At 36.3% G+C, this 18,410-nt stretch overlaps 1 protein-coding gene across 1 annotated transcript in view; it reads left to right on the top strand.

Moving 5' to 3' along the window:
- The window catches only part of eys (eyes shut homolog), a 348,044-nt gene that overhangs the window by 258,155 nt on the left and 71,479 nt on the right, over nucleotides 1-18,410 (top strand). The window contains 1 exon segment of the mRNA XM_030156655.1: nucleotides 9,045-9,195. Within this exon segment, the coding sequence (XP_030012515.1) occupies nucleotides 9,045-9,195 (151 nt within the window).

The following is an 18,410-nucleotide window of genomic DNA, read 5'->3' as shown; positions in this document are numbered from 1 at the left end:
AGTTCAACAGTGAAATGAAATGACTAAGATGCTAAAAAAGATTAAAAACACAATAAAAGCAAATCAAATCACCTTCAGTCACTTCCCAGCATTAAGCAGCCCGATAGTTGAGGGAATAAATAAGTTGGAATATCTGTTTGTTTTTCTAGGGGGTGCATAGTAGTACCACCCAGAGGGAATGAGAGAAAAGTCAGGAAAGAAAAGTAACGCGAGTGGACACGATGGGTTACACGCAAAACCTGGAGTGAGACTGCCGATTCATGAAAAACCCACATGTCTGGATTAGAAAAACCACTATGGATTGTCACATTTAACACAGTGTCTTTATTTATAGCGGTATATAAGACCATTTCAAGCCATGTTTTCCAGGTCTTATGCACTGACACCTAGGTAGCTTTTCATGTCCCCATTTTGGTCCTATTTTTGGCCCCAATATTTCATTAAAAGTTTATTAATTTTGGCATGGCTCAGAGCAAGAGTATAATTTTTTTTTTGAATTTATCTGAGGTCATCATTAGGTGCATCCTGGGGGGAAATATGTCTAAATTTCTCTTTTATTATTGGTTCTAAAAAGCTGGTAAAGTGCCAGGTACCAAAATGAAGCCAGTTTCATAGAAGCACACACAGACATTTGAAGTCCCACTCCTTCCAGTTGGGGCTGATTGGACCATATTGGGGATAACGGCAAAAGACAACTGATTTTTGATCCCCTTTGAGTTGTGCATAATTTACACAGATGGTCAAACTAAATCAGCCTTTAGACTGACAGACTGTACGTTTACTTTAAGGCTAATAGTGAAAATACATCAAAAGAAATACTACACAGAAAGTCACAGTGGCAACGCTATCATTTCTATCCTTGAGGTCTGCAGCTCCAACATAACCAGATTTGTAGTGGTATTGGCCTCTTGTAATACTACATTCCTAAGGTAAAAGGAAATAGATGTTTCTTTACTATCTTTGCTACAAACAGCAATTTCTTGGTTCATAAAATTACCTTTTAAATTGATAACCATCAAATGTGCAAATGGTGACATGACCCCCATGGAAGGAAAATATTATCTGTCTCTTGCCATTGACCACTGTTAAATTAGTCAGTTATTTAACCCTCCAGAGTCCAGAGTTGCACTGAAAATAAGTATTATTGAAATGGTTATTGAATTTCATTTCATTTTGTCATTTCACACAGTGTAAGTGGTGACACAATGACAACGCTACATCAATACAGATAAGTTAATTAATGTATAATTAAAGTATAATGCAACGTAAACATGATGATGCTGTACCTGTGCGCATGGATATTTTCTTTATCTGGACCTGTTTAAATCAGAATTAATCACTTTTCCATTGGATGTAGGTGCAAAACTTTACCAATATTTACTAAATGTCAAAAAAAAAAAAGAAGTGCGTAATGTCAATTTTTTTCTATTAACTCTTTCAATGCCATGGGCCGATTAAATTGGCTTTACGAAAACAACCTGTAAGGTGCCACGGGCCAATCAGATCGGCTTTGGAGAACACGCCATATTTGTGTACAAACAAACCATCCACCCCCATTTCTTTCTCACATTTCGATGACGTTCTTTCAAATCTTCTTGCAAATTATGATCAATAATGAATCGGCTGCGTCCGGTGCGTTTTGAATCAAAGTAGCAATCGGTCGGATGTTACCAAGCAGTTTTTGACCAAGGAAGAGCTCGCGTTTCGTTTTCTGCTTGGGAAATTTTATGAATGAATTTATGAATGAAATCATATGCAAATTAGATGGCCATTTTGTAGTAATATCGTGAACACAGCGATCTGTCAGAACAGTCCCATCTGCTAGAAAATGAGTTCTGATGACGATTCAGACTTCGATTATAAAAACGACGCGAAATACTGAAAAACGGCCAAATTCTGTGGCACTTTTAAGGCTTATTAGCCCCTTAACTGTCTGGCACCGAAAGAGTTAAATCACAAATGCGATGATTTGTTTATTTATTTTCTGGAGATGGCATGAGAAGTCATGCCTTAAACATGGCGATGAACGTAAATATCGTGTTGATTTACATATATATTCAATGTTATTATCTATTACCCAACTATCCCGTACTAAATTTTAAAAATGATTCAGTTTCCTGGTGTGTCCACACCCACACACTTTGCTTGTTGTAACATCCGTCAACATCCATTTTTTTTTAAATTCATGTGACTCTAGTTGCATAAAAAAAAAAAAGTCGTCCCATTGCAGTTTTGCGTGATATACCATTTTCACTATGCCCAAAAACCACCTCTTGCCAGCGAAAAACAAGAGTTTTGGCAAAATTGTCATTTTTTCATTAGGTACATTTTTATGTGCAAGTTATATTTCTGCAGTTTGAGGGTCAATGGAAAAGCATCTATTGACTACCTCTTGACTAAAGGAACATGAATAACCCTTGAGTGCTCGTGGTTTCCTTAAAAATACCCAAATAGCAAAATATGTAAAATCTAAACCTTCTAAAGATACATAACACGGCTAAATTGGCACAAGTGAGATGTTCATGACTTAATGAACACTGGCACAGAGGTGGGATGGGGTTAGAGGGGTTTGCGATGATCTGGTGGATGTCTAGGGGCTACAACATGAAAGCCACTTTGTGGGTTTTTCATTTACCAGGCTTCATTTCATGCTGTAAAATGAATATCTGTTTGCAACATTTTTTAAATTAATCATGACTTTACAGATTTTCAGTATTTATTATATAATAGTTATGGAAAGGTGAAAAAAAGCCATCTATTTTCCTAGCAGACACATTAATAAAGTACATTTTAAGATATCAAAGTGGTAACATGTATGTACATTGGCACAGGTATAGGACTGTAAAATATGTAATCCCCTGCTGCTCTTTGAAGTTTTGCAGCAACATATACCAGTCAGTAGGCAAACGAAAACGAAACACTTCACCCTACAAAAATGATTTTGTTGTTAAATATAATGTGATTCATAATAAAGTATTGCAAGTGCGAATATGAAGTACACAAATGTTGAGAAAGAGCTACTAAGTGCATGGGAAATTGTATTTCGTTTGAAGTGTGTCAAAAATTCCCTTTTGCAAAACATTTCAGTAGCCTTGAACACAAAAAATGGCAGCATTTTGATAATCTTCAGATTTAAGCATCTTAAAAAGTAAGGAGTGTGCATCCTACAACCCAAGAGGCATGGTATTTTCTTGCTTTACAAATATGTCAGAGAGGTATATTGCCTTAGAGCAAGGTCATTTTCCAGACAAAACGCCCCCTTTTATAATCAGGCCTGTAGGCTATGCTGAGATGATAAAACATGAATATTTTTTGTTTGCTGTTAAAATAGCTCAATTTGAATATCATTTAGGTAGCTCCCAGTCTTATTAGGTCATGATACAGTAATATTCAATCAAGTAGAGATCAAGTGTCTGAGTATCTGCCTGTGAGAGGAATGATCTTATTTTAGATGTTTTGTTTTGTTTTGTTTTGTTTTGTTTTTTTAGAAGCACAGGTACAATTTTAGCATATTTTTATTACAAGAATATGCTAGAAACCTAATTTTACAATGATGAGACAATCAGCAACTGACTTTCTGGGATATGGTTTCATAATGACAGAAACTTCTGGATATTTATAATTACAAAAAGTAACTGTGGCTTGATCCTACATGGTATAATGTGAGCACATTTCAGATGAACAGCAGGGGTTGAAGAATTGTTTCCTGAGGAACCCCACTTACAATGCCAGCTTTTAGGCAGAAAATGACTGAATATGCCAGAAAAATGTTTTCCCTTCAAAAAGGATGAAACTAACTAAACGCTAAAGGCAATAAAGAACCTAAATACTTCTTTTTTTTTTTCTACTCCAGTACATGATGCTTTGGCTGATTATCTTCCTAGGCCTCCTAGTTTGCCAAGAAGTAAGAATCCTACCCTTATACAGAGCAAGAATGTGGAAACGGTGGATTATCTGAACAAGATACTCCTCCTGTGGGCCATTCAGCAACATTGGTAAGTGCAACCCTGTCGAGTCTTATGACAGAGAAGACCACCAAGTCAGCTTAGAAAATGCATTATCAGAGTGCAGCATATTAAGCTAAGCACAGCCTCCCTCTGACAAAGAGATAGGGATTTTCTGGATGCCCTTCCTACCCTGGGGAAATTGTTCAGAGCTGTCATATCAGTTGCCATGCAGCCTTTAAACAACAAGCTCAGCTTTTGCGCCATTTTTCTTTGGTGTCCAAATCCTCCACCCATGCTATTACTAAATTAGAGTTGGAACAAAAATTGCTAAGACACAAGACTAGTTCTTGGCACACACTTCTCTGTCCAAGTCCTAACCTAACAAGCCACACAAACTTATAGTGTTTCAAAAAAAAGGCTCTGGCACTAAATCATCACAGTCATTGTAATATCCAAAGATTCAGCTCAGCTTGTCATGCTCCTGCTGAGTAGATTTGGACTTCTCTTTAATTTAGCTGTGACACACCATGTTAAAAACAAACATTTTAGGTCACTCTAGCTGGGGAGGATTCCAGTTCACAATCAGCCGTGTCTTCCACAGTGGTGGCACAAGAGTGGGAGCCTCTCTCTATCTCTTTCTGCTTCAAAGAGGTACTTTCTTATATTGCCTGCCCTCTGCTCATATCTTCTTAGACAGCAGTGAAGAAGAAATGTGCACCCTGTTTCCACCTCCCTCCTGTGGACCATACTAACTTGTGTGGGAGGATTAATGCTGCCTCTGTCTCTGGCTCTTAACTGTACTTGGCAAAAGACTCTGTGTGCCCAACAGAAATGCAAGTAGAGTCATCATACAAGTGGCATATAGCTAATAACATCATGTCTCTCACAATGTATGTTAGAGGTAAACATGAACCTGTATAAGCTAGTGGAAAGCAGCAGCTGTAACAATGCTTCCTCCTGTTCCTGAGTTCACAACATCACAGACAGCACTAGGTGACGATTTTTCTGGTAGTCAGGCACAATCAGACCTGTTGATGTGGACTATAAACTGTGCTGGAAGGAATTCCTCTGGAGAGGATTTTGCTTGTCACTTTTTTCCACCCTTATGGGATGCAGCAGGTTGGGCAGAGACAGATCTCTTCCTCTTACTGAGCTCTGCTTTCTCCTAACAGTCTTCCCCCCCTGGAGGTGGATCTGCCATGGCCACAAAGGCTGGGATACGCCTTTCCTTCACATGGGAGTCTGACAAGGTTGTGCAGAGCCTTGAGATATGCAGAGAAGGTGCATTGTGCTCTGAACTCTTACTGCAGGTGGACAGTGTTTCATGTAAAGACCCTGAAATTATAGACTCTAAATGGACCAGACTGGCATGTGAAGGATCAACCTGACACTAATGTGTGCTTTGTAGACCATAATTTTTGCTTACAAGGCAGGTGTGTTCAGGCAAGTGGTTTTCTACTAGAATGGTAGAATGCATTTAGATATTATTACCAAATCTCTTCTTATGGTGCTTTGAGAGTCCACTTTCTCATTAAAACAGTTCAAGTGCAGGTATCACTGAAGTGCCCATGTCCCCAAGTAAAAATCCATAGTGGTTCTTCAGACAGTTTCAGAATAATTGTTTTTGTTTGCTGGTTGTTGTCTTGTTTTGTGAACTTGTCACTTTCCTTTGCCCAAGAGCAACTGGATTGCGAGCTGTTTAACTCACAGGTGTCAAACATGCGGCCCGGGGGCCAAAACCGGCCTGCCAAAGGGTCCAATCCGGCCCCTAGGATGAATTTGTGAACTGCAAAAATTACACTGAAGATATTAATAATCAAGGATGTTAAAATCATTTTAGGTCAGTTCAATCTAAAATGGATCAGACCAGTAAAATATTATCATAATAACCTATAAATAATGAAAATTGCAAATTTTCCTCTTTGTTTTAGTATATAAAAAAAGTAAAATTAGAAAAAAAAAAAAGTTACATTTACAGACTATCCTTTAATAAAAAATATGAATAACCTGAACAAATATGAACAATCTGAAATGTCTTAAGAGAAGTATGTGGAATTTTAACAATATTCTGCCTGTTACTAAATCCTTAAGTTGTGATGCACATGTATAAATGATAAACTTAGGCGTAATATTGCTAACATTGCACTTTTTTTCTAAAGAATTTTCAGGTTGTTCATATTTGTTCATGTTATGTTCAAGTACAGTTCATAGATGTAAACATTTTCATCATGGAATTTTACTTTTTTCACTCAAAAACATAGAGAAACCTTTGGTGTTAACATTATTTTTCAGTTCTTATCCTATTATTTATATCATTTTACTGGTCCAGCCCACTTTAGATCATATTAAGCTGTATGTGGCCCCTGAACTGAAATGAGTTTGAAACCCCTGGTTTAACTAGAGCAAGATAAAATGTGGACAGAGCATGTGTAACTGAATACCAGTCAGAACCATTTATGGGTTTATCACCAAGTACTTTTTCACCTACAAGGAATTTGCTTTGGTCTGGTGGTGTAGCATTAACAACAAGTGATGATGTTTAATGTTTTTAATGATGTTAATAATGGTTATTACCTCCGCCAAGGAATGGTGGAGGTTATGTTTTCATCAGGGTTGGTTTGTTTGTTTGTTTGTTTGTCTGATAGCAAGATAACTCAAAAAGTTATGGACGGATTTGAATGAAATTTTTCAGGAAATATTGATACTGGCACAAGGAACAAATGATTATATTTTGTTGGTGATTTGGGCGGGACTGATCTGCCTTGCCTCTCCGAGTGCTTTAGTAGTTACCTCTGCCAGGAGGTATTGTGATCGCTTTTCTTTGTGTGTTTGCGTGCGTGCGTCCATGTTTGTTTGTTTGTTTGCGTGTTTGCGTGTTTGTTTGTTTGTTTGTTTGTTTGTTTGTTTGTTTGTTTGTTAGCAAGATAACTCAAAAAGTTATGGACAGATTTTCATGAAATTTTCAGGAAATGATGATACTTGCACAAGGAAGAAATGATTAAATGTTGGTGGTGATCGGGGGGGATCTGTCTTGGCGGAGGTCTGCGCTCTCCGAGTGCTTTAGTAGTTATTTTTAGATTTGCATTGTTAATAATGTGACTTGTGATTGTCATGCATATCACGTATTGTTATGTTCCGTGTTTTGTGTTGTCCTTCTGTGTGGACCCCAGGAAGATTAGCTTGTCACTTTGGTGGCAGCTAATGGGGATCCTTTTAAACATTAAACTGTATGTTTATGAACAGACACAGTATAAACACATAAACATTAGGGCTGGGTAAAAAAATCGATTTTGGATCAATTTCTTTTTAATTTTGTGTAATCGATTAATGGTGGATGAGATCAATTTTTCAGAGCAGGACTGTGAGTAAATGGCCTGGAAACTGCCGACACGAGCCCCTCGCGGAGACATGGTCATGCTCGCGACAGTTCTGGTGCGGGAGGAACGCAGAGGAAGGGTGGGGAAAACCCCTCCACGGGAGATTCTCCTGGCCTCAAATTCGAACTCACAGTGTGGAGGAACTGGTCAGCGGAGGCAGGTCGCGGAAGCCAGTCGTTCCAGAAATATTAACTTGGATCACCTATGGCTGAGTGTGGAGTTAGAGGAATAGTAAAGCGGAAATCACAAAGCTCCGCCCACCCTCCCCCTCCACTGAGTTTCTTGTACCAAGGACCCAACATGATTCTGTTCCAGCGTGGCCAAATTGGTGTCAGTGCCCCAGGGTGATAGTAATGTGCCTTAAGGCTGGAAGCACCAGCCATGAAACAGAATAAAGCTGATGCAGACGTCCGTTCTGAGCCACTGGAGAAACATGGACATGTTTGTGTCCTGTTCATTACACTGGGTTACAAAAAAATGTTTTTTTGCAAGTTGTCTAGGTTTTTTCAACTGAATTAGGACCATTTTGCACCGCTAAATCCAAAAATGACATCTGTTTTTCTCAATCAGGTCAGGTTTTTTTGCTAATTTGATTTTGAAAAATTTGATCTTCTCACAAAATATAATAATTAATACCAAAATAAGATTGGTAAGCACATTTGATGAAACTTGTGACTTGATTCCTGTTAGGTACAATGGTGTATTCACCACAGATGTAGCAGAATACGTCAGGCTTATTTTTGCAAGATCTTCTGGTTGAAGCCATTTCATTCACCTGTAATATTAAAAAAACATTAATCATAAATTGGCAAAAGTAAAATCTTCAGAACTCGTTTATTGCAAGAAATATGAAAGAATTTTGTATCATATGATGTGAAAATGCCCATAAATGTAAACAAAAATGTTAAAAAGCCAATATGTAGCATAGTTCAGAAAGTTGACCTGATTGAGCAAAATTAATGTGATTTTTGGATTCAGCACACCAAAATTATCCTAAATCAGCTCAGAAAACTTAAACAATAAATTTGTTGTTGACCAGTGTTATTTAAGAGCAGATTCAGCAATTTACTGCTGAAATGTCATAATTATTTCCTTTCTGTTATCAATATTGATTCTGTGTTGCATGGCTACAGTAGTCAAGTAATCAAGTTACAACTCAAAATTTCACTTTGGTATCACTAAATGAATCTGAATTAATCAATTAATACTGAATTGAATCGAATCGCAGTTAATTGATTCAGAACCTTATGAATCGAAATGGAATCGATTAAGGAAATTGGCCATGATACCCAGCCCTAATAAACATAGTGCAACATAGAGTAAAAATAACAACATACAGCATATAATGTGCAATATACAATAGCATATATACAAATATAGTCTACATTATAGAGTGGAAGAAGTGGATATGGAAAAGTGAGTATGTAAATGTTGGTGTCAGAGGGGTTTGGATGGTAGTGTCAGAGTGGGTCTCCAGTTCTGTTAATGAGACCAGCTGCAGTAGGGAAGAACCATCCTGTTGGACCTCAGCTGCTTCCCATTTGCCATGTTTTCGTGGCAGAACACTCACTCATTTTTCAACACGCACATACCACAAGTCAGACGTTATTTCTATACATTCAGTATTTTGAGAGTGAAGCCTGAACGTGCACACTTGCTTTATAAATACTGCATTTACTCACACACACAAACAACCGATTTCATTTCCCTACATTTTCAGCCCAGGCCCAGAACTTCGGGGACCAGTTTCTTCATGTGTTTCTGCAAGATGGAAGTCCTGTTGCTGAACTCGGTTGTGGTGGCAGTCACGTTTTGAGCATCGCTGCAGGCCAGACCATCAACAATGACAGATGGATGCCAGTGACAATTAGGTAAGACATGCATCTTATACTTCTCAATCATAACAATTCGGTGCAGAGGACACTTGTACTATGTTAGATTGTGTTCATTTTTATAGCCAGCATCAAACACATTAATTATTATGCAGAATGTTTTGCATAAGAGGTGCAAAAAATAAGTATGGGGTGGCATTTATTATAATAATCTTGAATCACAAATGCTGTAAAAGGCAACAAAACGCAACTAATTACAACTAAACAATGGGCTGTATCCAAAAAAATAAACTGCACTTTCCTGTAGTACAAGCTATTTATTTTCATCACGCCATTAATTGTGTAAAGATCCTTTAATTATGTTCTGTACTTTTAGTTTTTGCCTGATCTTCCTTTGATAAAAATCCACATCTGATCTATAAAATTACAGAGAATTTCTATGAAAGCTCCAACAGATAAATCCCAACTTTAATACTCTGGATCTTTGTGTACCTCAGCAGCCCAGCAGCCCCTGACATGTGTCAAAATGTCAATGTCACACAAACAAAGAAAATTGTCCAGTGTATTAGTGGGGGTTAGATTTGGCTTGGTGAAAACTGCCATATCCATGTCCCCACAAAAATCTCATAAACTGAAATGGACTTCACATATTGAATTTTTCTCAAACCCATCCAGTAAGTTGTTGTGTATATCATTCACATACGAGCCACTAATTTGGGAAAGAAGAAATTAAAGCTATAATTAGTAAAATTTTTACAGTAAAATATCAACTATATCAAAATGACCAAGTTTATGTTGTATATGATGTTGATACATGTAAATGCATTATGTTGCATTTTTTTAACAGTGTTTAAATCAGTAAAATTAATTCATTCTGTCACCTGTTACTGACGTCACATCCCTTATGTTTAACTGTGAAAATAATAAGTTCATTTTATATAATAAATAAGATGTAGCTCCTCCGTGGGTGGTTTTATTTTCAGCCCCAAAAAGGAACATAAACTGTCTGTTAGGAATTCTATTAAAGGTCCAGTGTGTAATATTTAATCCATAAAGACCCAGTGTTTCTTTTGTGAATATAGAGATAATGAATTTTATCACCATTTATTGTAATATTACCCTCCTTATTTTGCATTTTTTTTCACTATAAGCTATGAATTTTTCTATAATTAATTCACTAACCACGTCAATGTTCATTAAAGCTCAGATTAAAGTTGAGGGTTATTATATCAGAAACAGAGAAAACTGAAGAAAAAGTGGCTTTTACAGCAAAGATATCGATAACTGAACATAAAAACAAGCATCTCCATCCACTGTCATTTATCAAACTCTATAGGTTTTACTGGCGAATTAATGTTGTAGAAGATGACAGTGTTTCCACGTTCACTACGGAGCCTCTGAACGTCCAAATATTTCACAGTAAAATATCAACTCTATCAAAATGACCAAGTCTATGTTATATATTTTGTTGATACATGTAAATGCATTATGTTGCATATTTTAACAGTGTTTAAATCAGTAAAATTAATTCATTCTGTCACCTGTTACTGACATCATCTCCCTTATGTTTAACTGTGAAAATAATAAGTTAATGTTGTATAATAAATAAAATATAACTCCTCCGTGGATGGTTTTATTTTCAGCCCCAAAAAGGAACATAAACTGTCTGTTAGGAATTCTATTAAAGACCCCAAGCTACTTTTGTGAATATAGAGAAAATGAATTTTATCACCATTTATTGTAATATTATCCTCCTTATTTTGCTTTTTTCTTCACTATAAGTCATGAATTTCTCTATAATTAATTCACTAACCACGTCAATGTTCATTAAAGCTCAGATTAAAGTTGAGGGTTATTATATCAGAAACAGAGAAAACTGAAGAAAAAGGGGCTTTTACAGCAAAGAAATCAATAACTGAACATAAAAACAAGCATCTCCATCCACTGTCATTTATCAAACTCCATGGGTTTTACTGGCGAATTAATGTTGTAGAAGATGACGGTGTTTCCACGTTCACTACGGAGCCTCTGAACGTCCAAATGGATCAGATCTAATGTTCTTGAAAAGACGACAAACTGTATTTTACACCAATTATTTACATGTATTGATAGATTTAGTGGATCGACAGGAATTAAACAGTTTAGATCAGTAGATGGTTTTGGTCATCAGTAGCTGTTTAGGTCTTTATGGGTTAAGAGGATTTAGGAGTATTGATTTGTGGAAATGAGTATTCAAATGAGAATTAATTGTGTTTTTATTATTATAACATTGCAAACAAAATAATAATTGTGTTTTTGTTACCTTGGAATGAGCCATTTTGAACCACAGAGAAAGCAGGTTGCCTTCCAAGAATCTCCCATATTGCATCACCATGTTTATTTATTTATTTATTTATGTAGTTACAGGGCGGCGTGTATTGGCATTAGTTACAAAGAAGAAGATGTGTGCACCAGATTTAGCAGAGGAGCTCATTTCCATCTGCTGACAAACGACCAACATAATACAACATCACATGGATTACAAAGTACTAATATACTGGAAGAAAACTGTTGAACAATGACAGTTAAAGGACAATATGCTCAGGCTCAACGGTTACAGCAAAATACATAAAAATAGAATAGAATAGAATAGAATAGAATAGAATAGAATAGAATAGAATAGAATAGAATAGAATAGTTTATTGTCATTGTATTGTACAGTACAGGTCAGCCATGGCCTAGATGGGTCTGATGGGTCGCCAGTTTGATTCCCTGGACTGGCAGAGAGTTGTATCTATGTATGCATAATCTAATGATTAGGTGTGTAAGAAAATATCAGTTCTGCAATATATCGCGATATTTCATTTCACAATACTGTATTGATATTAAAAAGTACTGTATCGATATTTTTAGGTATCTATTCAAATGTAGATATTGTGGAGGTTCATTTTTGTTTTTTTGTGTTTCTTTTTTGTTTATATTTTATTTATTATTATTTAACTCTCTTTTATTAAATAATGTTAGTTCCTGTGTTGGGATTGAACAAAATGGGGCGGCCATGGCTCAGGTGGTAGAGCAGGTCGTCCAATAACTGAAGGGTTGGCGGTTTGAATCCCGCTCTATCCTAGTCAGTCCGTTGTGTCCTTGGGCAAGACACCTCACCCTCCTTACCTCCAGTGCCACTCACACTTGTGTATGAATGCGTATGAATGTTTGGTGGTGGTCAGAGGGGCCGTAGGCACGAATTGGCAGCCACGCTTCTGTCAGTCTGCCCCAGGGCAACTGTGGATACATGTGTAGTTTACCACCACCAGAGGGAGAATGTGAGAGCGAATGAATAATGGATCAATAATCTAAAGCGCTTTGGGTGTCTAGAAAAGCGCTATATAAAATCTAATCCATAATTATTATTATTATTATTATTATTATTATTATTATTATTATTAAAATTAATGTTATGATGTTAGTTATGAACTAATAGAATATGAACATTTGAACAGGATCTTAACCCTTTCATGTATGAATTATGAGAACCTTAATCAAGATTTTTTTTTTTTTTTCCTGAGTGTTTTCGTTCCTCTTTAGGCATGAAAAAAACAACGCAACTTAAAATTTTCCTATGAACTTATTTTTCATGAAGTTGCAAAAATGTCCACTCAGCTGGGCACCATGAGTTTAATTTTTGAAGCAAAGAAACATTTTTATTTTATTTTATTTTATTTTTTCTTTAACATGTATTTACTGATACAGTGTGTGAAAACTATGAAATAAAAACATTTTTAATGCTGCTAATCTGATGTTTTCTTACATTTTATCATACTCTAATACTAGTCACTACTCACTTCATGGAGATAATAGGCGAAAAAAAAAAACTTTTTGTTTAAAAAAAAACAACTCTTAATTACAGTCTAATAACAATAACAAGCACTTAATTTACACTCAAACATGTTAGTGCAGATCAGGTTTATCAAGAACAGCAAAGTTACAGTAATGGTATGAATTGCAGTGTATGGGGATGATGCATAAGTGTCTACTGTGTTGGCTGATATGGAATTAAAACAACAAAATTCATGAATATATAAGAGAACAGCTGTAGAATAGCTGTCCGCTGTAGTGACCACTATGCATGAAAGAGTTAAACTGTTTTCAGTTTAATTTTAATTTTAATACAGTAATGTCTGTAAAACCTAATTTAAGTTTTAACACAGGAAAATTTTGTGATATAGCATTAGATCCGGTTCTGCTCAAATAAAAATGTGTTTAGTATTTGTGCACATTTCTGGTGTAATTCAATTCTTCAAGGAAATAATCCTTTAAAAAAAAGAAACAAACAAAAAATTGCCTTTTTAACAGTATCATGATATATCGTGATATATCGCATCGCGATCTTAGTATTGTGATTTGTATCGTATCGCCAGATTCTTGCCAATACACACCCCTACTAGTGATGGGTTAAAGGCAGAGGACAAACTTCAGTGTGGTGCATGTTAACGTATGTGAACCTACTGACAAAATAAAGATTCTTCTTCTACATCAAAATTTAAAAGCTCTTCACTCGGGCTTACTAAAAGGGGCTTACATTCTACAAGTACACTCACATTTATATATTTTTTATGGCATTTTATGGCAACCAGTGTTAAAGTGGTTTAACATCACTCATTAGTCTATGTCAAAATGTAGACCAGCGTTAATATCCCATTAACTAAAAGCTGAGAAGAGACTAATTAAACCATACATATACAGGGTGGGGAAGCAAAATTTACAATATTTTGAGGCAGGGATTGAAAGACAGTGTATGACCAATTAGTTTACTGAAAGTCATGAGAATTTATTTGCCACAAGAAAATGTACATAATAGAAAATGTTTTTATTCTGTGTCCTCCTTCTTTCTCAATAACTGCCTTTATTTTATTTATTCATTTATTTATTTATTTTTTTTTTATTTTATGTGTTGTTTTCTTACTTGCTGTTTTTAATCACCTTTTATATGTTTCTTTTATAATGTTTTAAATGTGTTTCTTTTTGTTTCTTTTATTTTAATGTCCTGTGTGAAGCACCCTGAATTGCCTTGTTGCTGAAATGTGCTATACAAATAAACTTGCCTTGCCTTGCCTTGCCTTGCCTTCACACGCTTCCTGAAACTTGCGCAAGTGTTCCTCAAATATTCGGGTGACAACTTCTCCCATTCTTCTTTAATAGTATCTTCCAGACTTTCTCGTAATAGTTTTGCTCATAGTCATTCTCTTCTTTCCATTATAAACAGTCTTTATGGACACTCCAACTATTTTTGAAATCTCCTTTGGTGTGACGAGTGCATTCAGCAAATCACACACTCTTTGACGTTTGCTTTCCTGATTACTCATATGGGCAAAAGTTTCCGAAAAGGTATGGATAATAGTGTTAGGTATGATTATGACATCAATATATGTTTGGTTTCAAAACAATTGACGTAGTGCCTGCTGAGAAAAAAACAACTAAATGTTCATTGTAAATTTTGCTTCCCCACCCTGTACAATGAGGTTTTTCTGCATCTTAGCGGCCACCGTAGGGGAGGGTGAGGGGTGTATTCCGTTGGTCACAATCTGCAACTTCACCACAAGATGTCACTAAATATTACACACTGAACCATTTCAAATACTTTAGCTGCAGTGTGAGTGTAAATTTACAACAACCAGTTTTAACAGTTCTAAGTATCTCCCTGGGTAAGATTATTCCTTAAATCCCAACCCAAGCAAAAATGTAACCACTCAGTGAATATCTCATGCCTTGGCTCTGCTCAAATGTTTCGTCCAAATAGGTCTAAACACAATGCTTCCCTGTGCTGATCTGTGCAGAGTGAACACGAGCTTATAACTTAGGCACTGTGGGGCAGAGTGAGCCAGTGGGGGAGAATGAGAGATGCTGCTGAGCTCTGCCTCTATTTATTCTTGATCGCTTCAGCAAATTTATTCATATGCAAATTAGCACATGACATCAACGAGTGATGTTTGAGCAGCAAGCACCTACTTTCCTTGGATAATGGTTGGCACTAGTAAATGCAGCCACTTTAACTTGCTGTTGTCAGCATCTATGCAGTCTGGGCCAGTGGATGTATTTAACTGTAAATAATCCAAGGTCCAGTGACCAAACAGGAAGATTCCAAATTGCCTGGTGTCACTATAACACAGTCGCCTCCCTCTTTTTTTCTCTTTTTTTTTCTTTTCTACTTATACATTTCCTTATTTTCCTGCACCAGTCTTATTGTCAACTCAAGCACTGATATGCTGACACGCACAACATGTGAAAATAAAAATGTCTTCCTTTTGCTTTCACATGAATACAGTGGCACAACTATGAATTGCTCACTTAAAGCACATCGTCGACTGGCTTTTGTATTGAGTGAGCATTGTTGACATGAGGAGGCTGTGTGACATCTCTGTTCAAAATACAAGGCTACATTTCACTTTCTTGTTGATATGCACTGAGGTTTTTACAGTTGTGGATTTTATAATGACATAATTGCAGCTACAAGTAGTTAAAAGAATGAGCCAAAGCAACACATTAAAAAATGTAGAGGGTTTATTCAAATTATATTAAAAGCCCTCTTGTGGCGCTACAGCTGTTTCTGCAGCTCAGATGCCTAAGTTCTGCTTTTCTCTCTGTACACAAATAAGGTAATAATCTTAAACAAATTATATACAGGGTGAGGAAGCAAAATTTACAATATTTTGAGGCAGGGATTGAAAGACAGTGTATGACCAATTAGTTTATTCAAAGTCATGAGAATTTATTTGCCACAAGAAAATTGACATAATAGAAAATGTTTTTATTCTATGTGTCCTCCTTCTTTCTCAATAACTGCCTTCACACGCTTCCTGAAACTTGCGCAAGTGTTCCTCAAATATTCGGGTGACAACTTCTCCCATTCATCTTTAATAGTATCTTCCAGACTTTCTCGTAATAGTTTTGCTCATAGTCATTCTCTTCTTTCCATTATAAACAGTCTTTATGGACACTCCAACTATTTTTGAAATCTCCTTTGGTGTGACGAGTGCATTCAGCAAATCACACACTCTTTGACGTTTGCTTTCCTGATTACTCATATGGGCAAAAGTTTCTGAAAAGGTACGGATAATAGTGTTAGGTATGATTATGACATCAATATATGTTTGGTTTCAAAACAATTGACGTAGTGCCTGCTGAGAAAAAACAACTAAATGTTCATTGTAAATTTTGCTTCCCCACCCTGTATATACATGTGTATATATGCATTTACTCCACATCCTGTTTTTTTTTAGGTTCAGCCCTCTTCGCAGTCCATTTGAAACCACAGACTGCGGTTCAGTAATCTTACATAGAGCTGGGTGATATGGAAAAAAATCATATTAAGATAATTTTTTTTCATGTATCACGATATAAATCAAATCACTATTTTTGTCAAGCTTAAATTTTCCGTTACCCATAAGTTATTTGTGAAGACATCAGAGGGTTATTTTTTGATTTAAATATGATTTATTTTCTGTCAGAGATTGAACATGGCAGATGTGCTGAAGGACATTATACAACTGTTCCAGATAAATAAAACAGGTACATATATTTAAAACCAAACTAAAAGTCTGACCAGAAGGCAAAAGCTTTCAAGATTTAAAAAACAACACAAACAAAACAGACCATCGTCACGAAACAATACCAGGTGTATGTATGTGGGGGTGCCTTCCGTAACTCCCATAACTGGCGTAAAACCAAAAATGAAACTTAACACGCTTTGAACGTCCGACTCCCAGCTTCTATGCCGCACCCTACTTTTCAGTAACCCGGTCGCCTGAGTTCTCAGTCAAATTTTCTCATTACATCCAACGCCCAAACATTAGCATGTGTGCAGCGATTGCTCTTATGCTTGTGTTGTGTGTGTCAACCTAACTTGACATGGCTCTAATGTGATTGGTTCAGTGTGGTGTTACTTAATTATGATTGGCTGTTCGTATGTCTGTCAAAACATGGACGAATGAATTCTATCAAAACTGTATCGAGTATGTCTGATATTTCTGTAGAGCAACAGTTCTCATTCTTTTTCTGTTGGCTCCCCCTTTGGAGGATGAAAAATCTCCAGGGCCCCCCCCCCCCACCGCAGCAATACTGTAACAGTGGTGCAATTATAACTTGTATTGAAAGAAACGTCAATATTGTAACAATAATTTTTGCTTTTCCTTGAATAATTTGTTGTTCAGTTGTTCGGTCAGTCTGTCCCAGGGCAGCTGTGACTACAAATGTAGTTTACCACCACCAGAGTGTGAATGTGAGAGTGAATGAATAATGGGTCAATAATGTAAAGCGCTTTGGGTGTCTAGAAAAGTACTATATAAATCCAATCCATTATTATTATTATTATTATTATTATTATTGTTGTTGTTGTTGTTGTTGTTGTTGTTGTTATTATCATTATTATTATTATTATTATGTTCAAATTAAAAATAACTTTGATTTTTTTGCTTGAACATTACAAATTAACTCAACCAGACTGCTTCGAGACAATATTTTTCCAAATAAAAATGGGAAATGCACAATTATCTTACAACTATGACAATAAAGTTACTTTTTTTAAGAACAACAAACAAATTTTGGTAATAAAGATGAACATTTTAACAATATCAGTGGCTGCAATGAGCCTGTTTCCATTGCACATCTCAGAACATTAAAGTGCAAACTGTACAAACTGTGCCAAAACACAAACATTCCACATTTTTCTTTTCCAATCCTTGTCCATTGTCCAAACCTAAACTCTTTGTCTAGTCTAGTGACAGATCACCATGACAGTAGATGTGTTTGTTGTACGTGCCTAAAATGAGTCCAGGGTGTTCTGAGACTAAAATATTAGTTCCACCTGCTACATGTTCTAACCTGAAGAAGAAAAAAAAAACAGCCACCCAGGAGAGATCCCATGCCCCCCCGGCACGCCTTCGCCCCCTCCTGGGGGGCCCGCGACACACTTTGAGGAACACTGCGAGAGTGGAAAAAACTATATTGCGATATATATCGTTTTCGTGATCACTTTATCGCCCAACCTGAATCTTATACTATTCCATTTTTTTTTTTTTTTTTTTTTTTTTTTTAGCTTGTCTTGTCCAGTGTCATATCAGCAGAATGGTAGTCTGGTTGCCTTTTTGTGCTGAACAAATTTGCTTTGCCAAGGGAAACTTCATAAAGTATATGAGGTTCCCCTTGATATTCTACTGTCTTTATTTTGAGTTTTGTTGAACCACATTTCAATGCCGGACCTGACATGAAGGAACAGGGTG

Source organism: Sphaeramia orbicularis, chromosome 15 (assembly GCF_902148855.1).
Source record: "Sphaeramia orbicularis chromosome 15, fSphaOr1.1, whole genome shotgun sequence".
In the NCBI taxonomy this organism is placed as follows: domain Eukaryota; kingdom Metazoa; phylum Chordata; class Actinopteri; order Kurtiformes; family Apogonidae; genus Sphaeramia; species Sphaeramia orbicularis.
Note: the sequence above shows the minus strand (reverse complement) of the source record. Positions and strands in the feature narration are given on the sequence as shown.